Genomic DNA, 16,712 nt, shown 5'->3' with positions numbered 1-16,712 from the left:
CTCAGTGATCCATGGCCTTCTGTAATCCCGCCCCCCACCCCGGTGTGGGTGAGACCCGTGACTTGCTTCTAATAGAATATGGCAAAGGTGATGGATATTACTCCCATGATTATGTTATATTAGACTTTGTCTTAGAAGACTGGAGAGACAGGATCCTCCTCCTGGCCTTGACAAAGCAAAGAGGCATGTTGGGAACTGCCTTTGGAGATGGCCAGAAGGCAGGGTACTACAGGTAGCCTCTAGGACCCGAGGGTGGCCTCCAGTTGATAGCCTTTAACAAGGAAATAATTTCTGCCAAGAACCTGAATGGGCTTGGAAGTGGATTCTTCCCTGGCTGAGCCTTCAGATGAGAACACAGCCCAGATGATACTTTGATTGCAGCCTGTGAGACTCCGAGCAGAGGATCCAACTAAGTCATGCCTGGGCTTCTGACCCATGGAAATTGGTAGATAGTAAACGGTGTTAAGTCACTAAGTTTGTGGTAATTTGTTACACAGCAATAGATAGCTAATATACAGAGAGAGGAAGAAAGAACCAAGAGACAGCTGAAGGGCTTACACTTCTAGATGTGATCCTCACCTGTGATCTTGCTCCCAACTGTTGGTGAAGTTGCAAAATTTCGGAACTGCTTGAAGCAAGGGAAATATACTTGAATGGGAAACTGGCAAAGGCTGTGCCTCATGACTGCTTGTAGGAATGTGAGGGCAGAGAAAATCAAGAGGCAGTAAGAACTAGGAATTCATGGAAAATGAGGAGGCTTTGACAATCATGGCATGGGGAGTGGTTCTGGGCAAGGTGACAATGTGCTGTATGGAGACGTGTGGTCCATGCCCCTGCAAAGGCCGCTGTGAACACAGATGTGCAGGACTCAGATGGAGGAGTGCTACATGCACTGTACCTGTATCAATGTTGAGGGAGCACCCAAGCATACCTGAGTCAAGGGAGACTTTCTAGACGAAGTGACAAGTAAGCTGCAGGTGCTAAAGGAGCATGAGGAAGGAAGAGGTCACCCCAAGGGGCTGCCTGCTGAGAGAAGAAACAGAGGTAGAGGTTTTCATGAAACATCTCATCTGGGCCTTGGAGAAGACTGGTGATGTATCAGGAGCTATGCTGGGTGCTTCAAGTGCATTATCTTATTTCATTCTCAGAATAACCCTGCGAGGGAGGGAGGTGTTCTTCCCATTTTACAGATAAGGTCACTGAGGCTCAGATGCTAAGAGACTTGGTCAAGTTCACACATCTAGTGAGTGACTCCAGAGCCCCTGTTCTTCCCCTGGAACCTCTGCTGCCTGCTCACCCCCCTCACTGTGCCTTACAAAGCCACAACTGGCCAAGGGTAGGTGGCCCTCTGCTGGACTGCGCGTGCCTGTCTGAGGAGGGTGTCAGGCTGGGGGCTGGTTTGGAGTGGATTCTAGAAAAAAGAGGCCCACGAGCTGGAAGATGCCAGATTGTGGGAAGAATGACTGAGTTGGGCTCTAACCCAGGCCACAAGCCCCACCTCCCTCCCCCTGGGGATCCATTCTCTGGAACAAAGTGTCTCTGTGGCTGTCTTCCTGCCGATGATGAGACCCTCCAAGGCAGGCACAGGTCTTCTCTCCCCTCACATCAACCCCACCATTACTGCCCATACTTCTTTACATCTCATCCTCTCTCTTTGCTTGTCTATTAGATTTCCGTCTCCTGCAAAAATATGTTACGCTGACCACCAGGTAGAAGTTAGTGTGAATGACAAGGGGGAAATGAACTTACCCCCTCCCAGTATCTCACATGAAAACACAGCAGTGCACATGGCTCTTCTCCAGACAGGGGTCATGGCGACTGGTTCTGCCCGTTGGCAGGGCCACTTCTTGTTCAGCAGCATGAGTGGCTAGTCCAGATAAGAATGCTAATTTATTTCTATGTCACTACTGTGCAAAAAATGGTGTCTGTACTCCATAACATGGTGTGCCAGCTGTGAGTGTGAATTCATTTAACTAACAACACTGTGTCCATCCAGGGTTAAAAGCAGCATCAGGGATGGAGACAGGTCATCATCACTAGTTATCAGTAAATGAGGAGCTGGGAGGATTTCACGGAAGAAACTTGATCTAGGTCTTGAACACAGAGGGGGACTTAACTAATGAAGAGAAGAGGGCGTTCGTGGGAGGGGAGCAGCACGAGCAGAGGTGGTATGTGGCACGCTTAGAGACTAATGAGGTGACCAGCCTGATGCCAGAGGCTTGGCATAGGGAAGGGTGGCAGGTTCTACTGGAAGAGGTGGGAGCATTTAGAGTCATGGGTGCCAGGCTTTGGGACACAGGCTTGCAGGTTATTGGAACTGAAGCAAATGTGCCTTGATGTGTATCCTCCCACTGCCCTGGAGCAATTTACACTGTCTCCTGGTGGGGGGTACAGCTTGGGGGCCCTGGGGACTGAAAAGCAGCAGTGCTCATGCCAGGGTCTTTAGCTATCCAGCCAGAAGCCCTGATCCCAAGACATCAGGGTTTCTTTTCGAACCATTAGAACACTTGTGGAGCTTTTAAAACAAACCTGTTTGGGCCCTTTGGCAGTTCTGGTTCAGTAGGTCCGGAATGAGACCTGACGTCTGAATTTCCAGAGTAGCTTTGGTGACTCTGCTCTGTCCTGAGTGACAACTGCCACACTAGAGTGGTTGCTCCTTGAGGATAGGGATGCCCCGCCCTGGGCTGGCCAGGAGCAAGCGATCAGGGGACCGTGGGCGATGGATGGATGGACGGATGGACGGATGGACGGATGGATTATAGACCAGTTGAAGCTAAAGGAATGAGGGCTCAGGGATGGAGTGGTTTGGAGCTCAGAAATGTGTCATTTTCCCCCAAGAAGGTTTAATTCTCCCTTAGTAGGAAAGTTTTAAAGCATTTCCAGTTTTCAGTGACACGGTTGCTTTGAACCAGCTGAAACTGTATAATAAACAAATGAAACATATGAGCACACACTGGCTTTTCTCAAGTTAATACCACATTTCGTTTCCAGCCAAGAGAAAGCACTTGAGTCTGGTGGTGAGAGACCAAACCTTTGAGAGCCAGGACTCAGAGAGCTGGATGGGCCCAAAGTCACTGGGTAACCTGGGTAAACTGAGACTCAAGGTGAGGGTGCCTGCCCCAAGATCACGTGATTTGTGGAGAAGCAGGTCTAGGACCCAGGCCTTTGACTCTGACTTCAGGATTTTAAGTTAAATAACTTGCCTAAGGTCACACAGCAAGGAAATGGCAGGGCCAGGATGGGAACCCAGGTCTGTCTGACTCCAGGGTCTACTCAAGGGCCTTTGCCTTGGAGGCATTTCAGTTCTGAGTAAGAGGCAACGCCCTGGCAGTAAGTAAGGTCAACAATAAAGGATGATTGGGACTTCCCTGGCAGTGCAGTGGTTAAGAATCCGCCTGCCAATGCAGGGGACACGGGTTTGAGCCCTGGTCCAGGAAGATCCCACATGCCACGGAGCAACTAAGCCCGTGTGCTACAACTACCAGCCTTGCGCTCTAGAGCCTGCGAGCCACAACTACTGAAGCCCGCGCACCTAGAGCCCGTGCTCTGCAACAAGAGAAGCCACGGCAATGAGAAGCCCACGCACAGCAACGAAGAGTAGCCCCCGCTCGTCGCAGTTAGAGAAAGCCCACGCACAGCAACAAAGACCCAATGCAGCCAAAAACAAATGAATAAATAAACAAAAAACACAATAAAGGATGATCAAGCTGCCTAACAATATTGCAATACAACTGGGAAAAAGGGAAACAACATAAAAGAGTCCTGTGCTTCCTGCATCGACACGCTTACTTGGCCGTCGTGTAATTATTTATTTTCTCATCAGTCTCCCAGGTCAGGGCCATGTACCAGAAAGCACAGTGCATGATTGCTGAATTCATTAATCCACTTGGCAAGTATTAATGAGCACCTACGATGAGCCAGGCATTTGGTGTGAAGGCCAGAGTGGAACCTTAACAGAGTATTGTATCTGCCCTCACAGAGTTTACAGTCCAGTGGAAGATAAACAAGTTAACAGTTGAATCCATATAGAATAACAGTACAAAATAAGTGCTGTGCAGGAAAAGGAAGTGGGCATAGTGGGGGAGAGTGAAGGTGGTGGTGAAGGGGGACAGGTTGGGAGGGCCTTTCTAAGAAGGTGACATGGAAGTTGAGATCTAAAGGAAGAGGAAGGGGAAGATGTGTAAAGCATTGAGGAAGTGTGCTCCAGGCAGAAGGGACAGCATGTGCGGAGACCCTGAGACGGAGAAAGGGTTTGGTCTGCTTAGGAAACTAAGAGGTCAGGGGACTGGAGTGAATGAGGCATGACATGAGGTGGGGCACAGGCACGGAGGATCCTGCAGGGCCTCCAGGGTTACATTAAGGATGCAAGGGTTTATTCTAAATGCCATGGGAGCCACTGAAGGGTTTTAGGTGAATGAATGGCATGGCCCGCTTGGCTTTTCACAAGATCATTCTGGCCACCAGGTGGAGAACAGATGGGAGGGGAACAAAAACCAGAGCCAGGAGAGCAGTGAGGTCACTGTGGAGTCTGCCCCTGTGGTAGGGATGATGCTGGGTTCTAGCTGGGGGAAGAATCAGCTGGAGTCGCTGATGGAAGAGCTGCGGGTGGGGGAAGAGAATAAATACGGAGGCTTGAATAACTGGGTAGATGGAGCTGCCGCTTACTGACAAGCAGAAAACAGGAGAAGGAACTGGTTTGTGGGTAAAATCTCAAGTTGGTTATGCTAAATTGAAACCCTCGTGAGACATCAAGTGGCAATGTCAGGTAGGTAGTTTGAGTGGCACTCAGAGGGGAGGTTGGGGAGGGAGATCTATATTCGGACGGGCTGGACTTGTAGGTGGTATGTTAAAGCCATGAGGACAGATGAGAAAAGGCCTGAGAAACTACAACGTTCAGAGGTTGAGTAGAGAGAGAGAAACTCGGCTCCGGGGGGCAGAGAGCAGACAAAGCTGGAGAGTGTAAGGCCATAGGGAGGAGTGTTTCAAGAGGGAAGCAGTGACCAACTGCTGTATCAACTGCTGTGGACAGGTCATGCAGAACAAGAACTCGGAGTGTCCTTTGGGTCTAGCAATATGGAGCCCACCGGTGACCTTGACAGATTCCCTGACTCAGTGAATGACTCAAAAGATGCATGAAGAGGAGACAACCACAGAAGTGGGTGGAGGAGTCAGGGAAAGCTTCTGGAGGGAGGTGGCCTTTCAGCAGAGCCTTGAAGGCTGAGTCCTGAGAGACCCAACTGCTGCCTGCACAAAGCCGAACCAAGCTTAACAAGGCCTCCTGGGGGCAGCAGAAAGGACCATTACCTGGCCTCCCGGGCCGGGGGAGCATTATCTCCACCACCCTAGAGGGAAAGGGTTAGGGTTCTCAGCAGGGAGGCTGAGAAGGCTGATGACCCTGTCCCAGGGGACAGAGCCCACTATGTCCCCCAGGACCCAGAGGCTTGTCCACTTCCCTCCCTGCACACAAGTCCTGGGAAGTGAGGATTCCAAACCCATGGTCTCAGAGCAAAGGGCTCTTAGACACCATCTGGAGCCACCAACTCATTACACATCTGGAAAATCTGAGACCTAGAGAGGACCAGGGGCTTGACCAAGGTCACCAGCACACCAGTGGTAGACACCAGGTGACCTCCAAGGATTTGCTGTGGCCCCACCCTAGTGGGTAAAGACTGAATTCTTTAGCCTGGCATTCAAGGTCTTTCATGGTCAAGGAAGAACCCATCCTGCAACTTAATCTCCCACCTGTCTGCCCTCATACCCTGTGATCAGCCCCTGAACTTTTAGCAAATAGATAGCCTCCTATAGTCCTCACAGCAACCTTTTGGAGTAGGTGTTACTATTATCATTTTACAGATGAGGAAACAGAGGCTCAGAGAAGTCTGACCTGTCCAAGGTTCCACAGCCAGTACAGCACACAGTTGAGCCAGGATATCATCTCGTGATCATCTCCAAGGTCATATTTTGCCCCATGTCTTGCTGCATTCACCACAAAGAGCCTCTCCCTGGGAACAGTGCGTGAACTCCCTGGTCCCGAGCTACCCTGGAGTCAGGTCACGTACTAGGACTCCAAATCACTTACTCAAGTCACTCAAATGTCCACTGAATGGGACTGAAACAACTGGTGTCACTGAACGACCCAGACTCCAGCGCCTGTGCCACAGTCTACGCCCCATGAAGCCCCCAGTCACACCACCCAGAGCCTGCAGTCCAGCTGCCCACAGCAGGAGGAGGGCACCTACAGAATCCGTACAGAATCCTCTTCGTGCAACCCCAGCCCAGACCTCCCAGCCAAACATCCGCTCCTCACCTGGAGACCACCAGTGGTAGGATCAGCATCTTCAACATCCTCATCAAGAGCTCTCCCGGAAACTGGAAGTAACTGATTTCCTGAAAACACAGCAGGAGCTGGGGTTATAGCAGGTAGTACAGATTTCACAGTTGCTTTATAATCTTCAAAGCACCATTTCATCCTTATTCTCCTGTCTAGCCCATGGACAGCAGAGTCCATGGAGAAAACACTGGCTTTGGAGCCAAGCAGACTTGGATTCTAACCTTGGCCCCCTAGAAGTAGCTGTGGCCTTAAGCAAGTTCCTCGGCCTCTCTGAGTTTTTCTCATCTGTAACATGAGGGTAATAACCACTTCATAGGGCCACTGGGAGGCTTAAATGAGAGGATGCACATAAAGCACTTGGCAGAGGGTCTGGATGAGTGTAAATGGTCAGTAATCACAGTAGATAACAGCTCTCCCCCACCTCTGCACCATTCACCCGCCTAGCCTTGCTACAAATCGGTCTCACATAACAGATGATAAGTGCCGAGAGGGCAGGGCTGCGTACTGTTCACACATTCATTCAGCCCATACCTTGGCAGGCATCGTACTGGGCACCCAAGAGTGAATTAGGCACAGTTCCTGCACTGGAGGAATTGTCAGTCTACTTTATGAGAAGACTGACTCGTAAACAGCATTTTTGAGTCAGTTTCCCTTCTGTACTGGGTTCCCTCGCCCCACACTTTCATAAATTCTTACCTCACCCTTGAAGCAGGGCTCGCATTTAAAATGCTGAAAGAGAGACAGAATCGGATTGGTTGGTGAGACGCCACTCTCAATATTAAAGAGCCCTTACTGGGCAGAGTTCCCGCGTCGGGCTTCCTCATAGGCTGCAGGTTCCAGCCTATCTGCCGGCCTTGCGCCAAGTCCTTGCCCAGTCAGCTGTCGCCAGAGTAACAGGTCACATGAGTGGAACCTGACAGCCGAAGAGGAAGGTGCTCCAAAGCCCAGTTAAGTTTGAATTTCGGATAAACAACAAATATTGGTTCTTTACTTACACTAAAAATTATTAGTTGTTTATCCGAAATTCAAGTTTAACTGGATGTGCTCTTTAAAATTTTTTACATTTAACTTAGTTCAGTTTTGCTATTTCTGGCAATGCTAGCTTGAGTCCACTTTCCTCAGAGGGTAAGCTTCTGGGTGAGGCCAGTATGTGGACTTTCAAACACCATCTGACTTAGATTTTTGTACTTGTAACTTTTTTTTTTTTTAAACACAAAGCCAAACATAACCCTTGGTTACTGGCCTGATGCTTTGAAAAGTCGCAAATTATAGAATGTTGGTGCTGAGAAGGGGTTTTAAAGATCTCCTAGTTCAGCTGACAGCTCATTTTTATAGATGAGGGAGCTGAGCCAGGAGAGGGAGGTGATTTGCCCACAGAGTGAGTTAGTGACAGTGCAGGACTGGAAAACAGGCCTCCTAGTCCCCTTCTACTACCATTTCCAACACACCAGAAAATCAACTTTTAAAAATATACCCATCGTGGCTATGTCTTTTGAATTAATTTTAATCCATGTGTATATTCTTTAATTTAGATAGCACTATAATGATAAAAAGGCAGCCGTTCCTCACCCATCTCTATCCTTAACCCCAACTTCTCAGGAGTGACCATCCCCAACTCCTCCAGCTGTTTTTCCTTTAGTATTGTTATTTGTAAATAATATGGTTATAATACTATTTCCAGATATATCTTGTTGACATCTATTAACTTCCCTGCCATGACAGATGAGGACTTAGTTCCTACTCCTTTTTTCCTCCTACCGTTTCACCATTATATCAATTTTTGGTTAAACTAATTGTCAAGGTTTAAAATATTTTGATCACAAAATATTGCTCACTGTTGAGCCAACCATGCCTCCTTTCTGTACAACCTTAAGTTTTTCCCTGAAGTTAAGAATTGACTGATTTTTCATTTACCTTGTTTACTGTGAGCCACTCGTTAATTTCTTCCAAGTGCTTTAACGTCGCTTTTTAAATGTCTAACAATAGTATTTTCTTTTTTTTAATTTTATTTATTTATTTATTTATGGCTGTGTTGGGTCTTCATTTCTGTGCGAGGGCTTTCTCTAGTTGCAGCGAGCGGGGGCCACTCTTCATCGCGGTGCGCGGGCCTCTCACTATCGCGGCCTCTCTTGTTGCGGAGCACAGATTCCAGACGCGTGGGCTCAGTAATTGTGGCTCACGGGCTTAGCTGCTCTGCGGCATGTGGGATCTTCCCAGACTAGGGCTCGAACCCGTGTCCCCTGCATTGGCAGGCAGATTCTCAACCACTGCGCCGCCAGGGAAGCCCAGTATTTTCTATATACTCAAACGCATAGGTCCGTTTCTAGGCCCCTGGGACCTCAGTGCCAGAGCTCTCCATCCTCTTGTTCCAGGTTGGACAGATTGCTCTCTAGGCCCAGTGGTTGTCATGGGTCTCTTCTTCGCTGTCATTCTGGGACTTTTTCCCATATCGGAACCCTTCTTTCCTGGATCCCTTGCCTTCTTGGCTTACTTCTTTGTTTTCCTGGTACCTTCCTCAGTAAGTGTGAATGGGAGAGAAACTTCTGAGTCTTACATAGTAAAAATGTTTTTATTCTACCTTTAACTTTGATAATAGATTGGCTATATATAAGACTCTTAGTTTAAAGTATTTCCCCTCCAAATTTCAAAGGTGTTTCCTCTTTGTCTTCCAGATTCCAGTGTTGCTTAAGATGTTGGGAGCCATTCTTACTTCCTATTCTTTACATTAGACCCAGTTTATTCCCTCAGAACCATTTAAGGATCACCTATTTATCTCCAGTTTTTCTGTACTTTTCATGATGACGTGCCATGGTATGAGATTTTCTCCTTTCTTTTTAAAAAATTCATAGTGCTGTGCATACCTTTTACTTCAGAGAAATGTTCCTGTTTTCTCTGTGAAATTTTTCTCTCCATTTTTTTCTGTTAGTTCTCTTTAAAACTCTTATTAGTAAGTTGAATGTTAGACATTCTAATTTTCTTACATTTTTCTATTTTTAGCTCATTTTGTTTTACTTTCTGGGAGATTTCTGCAGCTTTATCTACTTTTAATTTCCCAAAGCTCTTTCTTGTTCTCGAATCGTTTCTTCTTTTTGCACCCTGTTCTATTTTATGGTCACTGTACCTTCTCTGATATATTCAAAGAACTTGAGGAAAGATTTTAAAAGTTTTCTTCTACTCCCTGCATTGCCTCTGCTTCACTAGAGACCTACTGTTCTGTTCGTTTGGTCTCTGTCTTCCATATTAGCAGCTTTGACTTCGGCTTCTGCTTGTGTATAAGTGTGACACACTAAACTTCTGTGTGCATGAGTGGAACTTGTCAACTGATGGCTCCTCAAGGAAGGCTAACAGATGAAGATGTAGCTTTTTCACTGGGGGAAGGGTGGGATGGGAATGATTCCCCTTCACAGCAGAATTTGGGGGTCTTTCCTCTGAGGCTTCAGTGAGAGAAGTCTCTTCCTGCCTCTGGCTGTGTGTGGGGTGGGAGGTGGGGGGATGGGGCTATGCCTAAGCCCAGCTGACAGCAGTCTTATGGGGACCCCACGCTCAAGATGCAGATGTCCACTAATTCACTTGAAGCATGCGCCTCACCACCTCCCCTCCCCCAAAACTTACAGGTGGGCCTAACATCCCTAAGTCAAGCTTCTCTGGTTCCTTGGGACAGGCAGAGGGATAGAGATAGTGGATGAGGGGTCCCCTGATTACATGAACTGTAAAGGGTCTAGGGGTTGAACTGCTCCAGTTACAAAATTCTAACCAACGTCCCTGATTTCAGCTGCATGCTTAACCCTTGCCTCCTGCAGTGCCTTGCACTTTCAGGTCCAGAGCCCTTCTGGAGTTCTCCAAGACAAACTCAGGTGGTATCTGCTGTCATTCTGCTTCTACAGACACAAGATTTCAGCTTTCTGTGCTCTACTAAATGAGATCATTCAACTCTATCCACTTCCCAACTAATTTATTGTAATTCCTCGACTTCTTTTCTCAGTTGTCTCCGTTTGTATTGTCTTTGTTCTTGGGAGTTTATATTTTTAAACAATTCCATTACCACAATTTTAGTGGTATCCCATGAAGGAAAGAAAAATGGGTGCAATTATAAATTCATCATGGTTTAACTGGAACTCTCAAAATGATCTATATTTTTAAATGAGATACTCATTTCCAAAGATAAATCTTGTGATTTTGTAAGTTCTTTTCACAAATAGGACATTCTACCATTTTGCATACTGTTTATGATTTTTGCCTTGTTGCATAAGCTACAAAATAAGAAGGGTTTGGTTTCTGAGTCACAGGCAGAGATCAAATAAACAACTCCTGGATTTCAAAATAAGATGCTGAGAAAGCCAATTCCTGCCAAATAATTGTTCTAAGACTCCACATCTTTCCTTCAATTTATCTGGCAGGTTAATCCAGACCAGAACACATTAGCGCTTCCAAACAGATGGGGAAGGCAGCTTTGGCAAAGGAGGCGCCAGATGAGTTTGGCTTTTAAGAATAGGCATTCCAATTTGTTTTCACAAAATAATCTTCCTGCAAGAAATATATTTTAGTTGCTGAGGAAAATTAAAGAAAGTGGCTTGCAAGTTGTTTGTGCCGTTGTCAGTTTAATTCAGGCATTAGTTGAGGGTTCTCTCTGTGACACTGAGCTAGGCTCACCGTTTGGTTCAAGAAAGCCGATGTGATAGTCATCAAGTCAAAGGCTGATGGGAGAAATAGACTCTGAACAAATAGCTCTGAAGCAAGACCTCCAGCAGCTGGGTTCCAGTGGAGGGATGAGCATGGGGTGAGTGTGGGAGGAGAGTGGGCAGATGTGGGCAGGTCTGGAAGAATTTTCATAAGATATGGGATCTATGAGGTGGTTCTTGACGTAGGTAGGACTTGGACAGGTGGGTAAGGGAGGGAGGAGTAAAGTAACACTCACTAAGCACCCGCTGTATCCAGGCACTGATGAATCCTTGTTTACTCCTCACAGCAATTCTAGCAGACATATAGTCCCACCCTCCTCCATTTTACAGATAACGAAACTGAGCCCCAGAAAGGAGACAGGAGTTGGCCTAGGGCCACACAGCCATTCACTAGTAGAGTCCAAGTTCAGGGTTCCTCTGACTCCAGAGTCTATGCTTCTCCCTAAATAACTGACAGCAGCTTAACAGTGTAACTATAATAATAGCGAGCTCGATTCCCAGAGAGGCGTGTTTTCCTTTTGATGGAAGATGAAATCTGATGCCTTGAGCCCCAGTTGTAGAGAACATATTAGATATCACTGAACTGCAGGAAGAGGAATATTATGAAATAAGGAATCTTCCAGGAGCCCACTGACAAAAACTCTTCTTGACCAAACTTTAGACCGGCCATTCTGAGCCCTCTTTTCAACTAAACCTCATCCTTTCTTCGTCCTGCTTCACCCATTTGTAGCAAAAACCCCGCTAAGTCAATTTAGTGAGAATCCCCCCAACTCTGCCTTCAACAAAGATCTTGTTAGTGGGTTTAGCAAGACCCCCTTCCCCCATCCTTGACGTCTCCTCTTAGTAATTTTCTAGTCACTGACCTCCGCACTACGCTCATTGGCTGTAAATCCCCAGCTGCAGTTGCCGTATTTGAGTTGCTCTTGATCACTCTCCCCTGTCGCCATAGTCTTAACACCTATCACCGTAGTCCTGAATAAAGTCCTCCTTACCGTTTAACAGTGTTAGAAAAGTTTTGCCTTCGGCAGCATGAGTGTCCCTCCGTCTCCCGCAGGAGATGAGCGCTAAGTGAGAAGAGGGCCCTTCCCCAGGCAAGGCATCGTCACCCTTGCAGTTACACAGGCCAGAACCCTGGGGGCCTGCCTTGCCTCCCTGTCCCCCCAACCCCGCATCCAATCAGCCTCCACATCCTGAAGCTTCCTCTTTGGGAAACAGTTCTCAGATCTGCCCTGTTCATCCCCACTGTCATGTCTCACCCCTCACCTGGCCCCCTGCCAGTCCCGCCACTACCCCATCCTCCACTCAGCACCAGAGGGATGTCTCCAAGCTCAGGTCTGACCATATCACTGCGCAAAGCTTCTCGTGGTTGCCCCAAGCCCGTACTCGGTGGTGGGATCTAGAGGCCTGATGGCCCCTGTGCTCTAGCCCCTGCCTCACAGCGTACGTTCCAGCTGCTGTGAACAGCTTGCTCCACCTGCCCACCCCCTAGCCCCCCGCAAACCTTTCATGCCCCTCTGCCTTGCTTCTGCTGTTACCTCTGCCTAGAATGCCCATTCCGGCTCTCTGCCCATGAGCTGCTTTAGGAGGTATTCTCTGATGCCTGCTTTGCATGCTTATAGGACCCCATTCTTCCCTCCCCTACAGCTCTTAGCCTGTGGTTATTCCAACAAGGCATCCTTACCTCTCTTTCACCTGGAGATGCTGGTGTGAAGCCACTTCCTCTCTCACTCTAGTCCTGCAATGCGTTTATCACACCCACTTTACAGAGGAGAAAACTGGGACCCAGAGAGGCAAAGTGACCCGCTGTCATGTCATCAGGGAGCCACGGAGTGGGAATGTGACCCCCAGATCCCTCAGGCCCACCCAGCCCTCCGAGATGGGGACCCGTGATGCCCCGCATGGCTGACCTGTGGTGAGAGGTGCCGGGTCCTCAGGAAGAAGCCAAGGAGGCAGCCCACGGTGACAGAGAGCACAGACAGGATGAGCAGTCCATTCCGCCGGCACACGTCCCGCCCTCGTGCCAGGATGGCACCCAGCACCATGGCGAGCCCAGCCTGCTGGCCCGGGGCACAGCACCATTCCATGCACGGGAGGGCAGCCCGGGCACAGGGTCCTGGCTGGGGGCTCTGGCTCCTCAGCCGGCAGGTGGTCAGGGTTGCTAAGCACTAGTTGCGAGCCCCACGGCCATGGCCCACGTGGTTTCCCCAGAGGGAGGCCACAATCCTATTACGAGCTGCATCATTAGGAGCCGGGAGCAGATTAGAGCCTGGGAAATTAGAGCAGGCCACGTGGTCGGGGGGTCAGACCTCAAAGCCAAGTGCTCCTTTTAGAAAGGGGAGGGGACAGGGGACTGGTGGGAGGAAGAAGAGGGACATTTGTTTGGTTGGTTTGATTTTTACCTCCACTTCATTCCAGAAAGCATTGAAGGCAAGGCAATAACTGGCAATAATAAATAACAATAAACTAGCAATAATAAATAACTAACAATGCTAGCAATCGTCAGCATTAAGCATTTATTGTACACCACGTGCTGTTCTAGACACACATTGCTTGTATTAGCACATTTAATCCTAACACTAAACCCAAGAAGTAAGTACTATAAGTATCATTTCACAGATGAGGAAACTGAGACAAAGAGAGGTCGGGAAATGAGCAGGTTGTGTGGGAGTCCTGTTCCAGTTGCGTCACCTGTGTGAACCATTGGGAATCATCCCAACAACCCCAGGGTTCCTACCTTCATTTTACTGAAAGTAAAATGAGATTGAGACCCCAGGAGCCAGAGTCCCTTGGCCATGGGACTCTGGCCAGAGCTAGCAAGTAGCAGAGTGGAAATCAGGCCTACGTTGTTTGGTTCCCACCACATATACAGGTGGATGGGTTCAAAGGTGCTTCCCAATATTGTGGGGAATGTAGGATTTGAGTCCAGTGGACCCGAGTTCAAACTTGGGCTGTGTTACCCGTTGTGAGGTATGTCCTTCAGGGTTGCTTTAAGCCTAAAGCTGGGAACCCTGTAGGTTCTCAGGGCTTATTATTTTTAGAGACGACAGTGCCCAAGGGCCCTACATTCAAGTCCCAGCTCTGCCACTTACTAGCTGTGTGATCCTGGACCAGCCATTTAAGAGCACACTGCCTCAGTTTCCCCAACCAAGCAGACATAATAATAGCATCTACTTTGTTAGGGCTGGTGCAACATTCCATCCAGAGAACATTTGTGAAAGCAGGAATGAACTGCAACATGCCAAGCAGGGAAATGGCTGTTAGGGTCACCATCTATATTTAGCGTTTTTAGATAAAGGTGTTTTTTTGTTTGTTTGTTTTGGGGGGGTTGTTTGTTTTTTGTTTTGTTTTGTATTTTGCTATTTCTTGTGGCCTGGCCTGCCCTTTAAAGCCAGAGGGAATTAACTCTCGTCTGTTTCACCAGGAGTCTGTAATCTCATTAGGGGCAGTCAGATGACAGCAGGGAGCTCTGTCTGTGGGTCTGTGGTGGGCGGTGTGTGCACAAGGCTGCCTCCCCTGACAAAGGGGACAGGGCCAAGGAAGTGCCAGTGGTCTTGGTGGAGAGGACTGCAGTGCAGGCCCTGAAGCCATGGGCAGAGCCCCGGACTGGGAGGGGACTCTCAGATTCTGGTCTCAACCAGCTCTGTGACCTTGCCCTCTCTGGACCTCAGTCTTGCCCTCCTTAGAATGAGAGAAACAGCCTAGGTGCTTTCTAAGGATCCCTTGGTTCAACGAGCCAAACTTCCAAATCCCCTGCTCTTTGCCAGTAGCTTTGTGGGTGTGGGGATGGATACAGGCTCTGAGAGTGATTTTTTTCCCTCCAACTCTGACTCTTAAAAGCAAGAATCTACTGATGCACCTTCAACTCCAACAAATGCCTCATTTTCCAGTTGACCAGGTGGTTTAGCTGCTGTCTAAAAGAGAAAACATTCTGAGTAGATATTTGGATTTGCGTTTCGATCAATGTTCAGGCCTGGCCTTTAGCCGTGAAGTAGGTGAGTTTGGCTTTTGCATTTCAATTCCAAGACTCTGGTTCGCATGGTGTCCTCACAACTGTCCCTGCCTGCCTCCTGTCCCTCACACTCTGACATGACCACCTCCCAGGATCCAGGCCTTTCCTTCTGTTGCTCCCACTGTTTTCAACAGGGGAAGTTACAATTCATTCAAGCAAATGTTCTTATAGCACCATCTCATGTCATCCCTCCTGGGTACTGGGGAGGTAGCAAGACTATTGAGGTGCTCTAGGAAAGGACTAATTCACACTAAAGTGTAAGTGACTGATAACAAGCATACTAAGGATATTTGGAAATCAAATAGAAAGCTCCTGGATAAGAACCCTTTAATAGCTCCCCATTGCCCACAGAATCAATTGTCTTGCAATGTTACTAGATGTGCAAAATTTTTTCCATAATTAAAAACAAGTCAGGAAAAGTTGGATGAAACAAAGTTAAGCCCATTCTTTACTCCAGGAAGCTCAAAATCAAACTGCTCAAGTTCTTATCTTAGCTCTACCACTTACCAGCTGTGTGACCTTTACCGCCCTATAAAATTTCTTAACCTCTCTATGAAATAGGAATAATACAACAGGACCTAGTTCATAGGGTTGTGAGGTGGGTCAAATTTGGTGATGCCTGCCTGGTGCCTTGCAGACACTCACAGGTAGTTACTATTAGTTTTAGCAAAACCTTTACAAAACTAACATATGTTGGAGGAAGTCTCCACATGGGGGACACAGAAACCCAGCCCTCTTCTGGAGCTGAGAGTTCCGTGGGTCTAGTGTTTGGGGAATACACATTGGAACGCTGCAGCCTCCAGGATGCAGTCCCTGGTTCCGAGGTCCTCAGGAGCTTTGCTCACCTCTCCAGCACACCACCTCCTCCTGCTCATCATCATACCTCGAGTTCCTATAATACCGAACAACTTTGAGTTCCTTGAGCCCCGCATCCTCTCCCAGGCCTCCACACCTATGCGCATGCTATTTCCTCTGCCTGGAAGGTCTTTGTCTCTAAAGTCACAGGTCAAACGCCCCATCTTCCCTGAGACCTTCGCTGACCACCCCAGATACACACCCCCCTCCCTCCCCTCCCACTAACTCAGGCCCTTCCTCAGTCACCTCCGGGGATTAACCCCAGTTCCCCCACCCCCCCCTTTTTTTGGCCACACCACGCGCCTTGTGGGATCTCAGTTCCCCGACCAGGGATTGAACCTGGGCCACAGCAGTGAAAGCCTGGAATCCTAACCATTAGGCCACCAGGAAACTACCCCCAGTTCCCTTTTAAGTGGCTCTGACAAGGAAGTAAAAATCTGTGAGAATAAAATTAAGTCTCTGTTATCGTGTTATTTGGAAACACCTTGATGGCTCATCCTCAAAGTTAGAGGGGAGCCTGGGGGAGCCCCAAGGGGCAAGGAGTTGCCCTCCAGAGCAGCTGAAACTGATGGGCAGCAGGAAGCCCGGGAGATGCTTCCTGGGAGATTTGAGCTGCACTGATTAAGATGCTATGGACAGAGAAGATAAACAGTGTTGTCAAAAAAGAGCCCCAAATCACAAGAGCTGCCCCACTCTGCAGGAGTGAGTTTGCAGTCGGGCTGTTTCTCACCACGGCAACCCTGTGCAGGATGTGCCATGGTAGACAGCTGCAGGGTCAGTTTATTTGCTAATTATTAATGATTCTCCAGGGCCAGCAGAGGGGCCAACTCAGCCCAGG

At 48.3% G+C, this 16,712-nt stretch overlaps 1 protein-coding gene across 1 annotated transcript in view; it reads right to left on the bottom strand.

Annotated features, from left to right (window-relative positions):
• SLC1A7 (solute carrier family 1 member 7) overlaps positions 1-16,048 on the bottom strand; it is a 50,742-nt gene extending 34,694 nt beyond the window's left edge. The window contains exons 1-2 of the mRNA XM_082429927.1: positions 12,918-16,048; positions 6,308-6,387 (exon numbers count right to left, since the gene is read on the bottom strand). Coding sequence (XP_082286053.1) covers positions 6,308-6,387; positions 12,918-13,094 — 257 coding nt within the window. The 5' untranslated portion in view covers positions 13,095-16,048. The remainder of the gene's footprint in view (positions 1-6,307; positions 6,388-12,917) is intronic.
• Between the last annotated feature and the right edge of the window lie 664 nt (positions 16,049-16,712).

Source organism: Balaenoptera physalus (assembly GCF_965194825.1).
Source record: "Balaenoptera physalus genome assembly, chromosome: 1".
In the NCBI taxonomy this organism is placed as follows: Eukaryota; Metazoa; Chordata; class Mammalia; order Artiodactyla; family Balaenopteridae; genus Balaenoptera; species Balaenoptera physalus.
The sequence above is the reverse complement of the archived record's forward strand: the minus strand, read 5'-3'. Positions and strand labels throughout refer to the sequence as shown.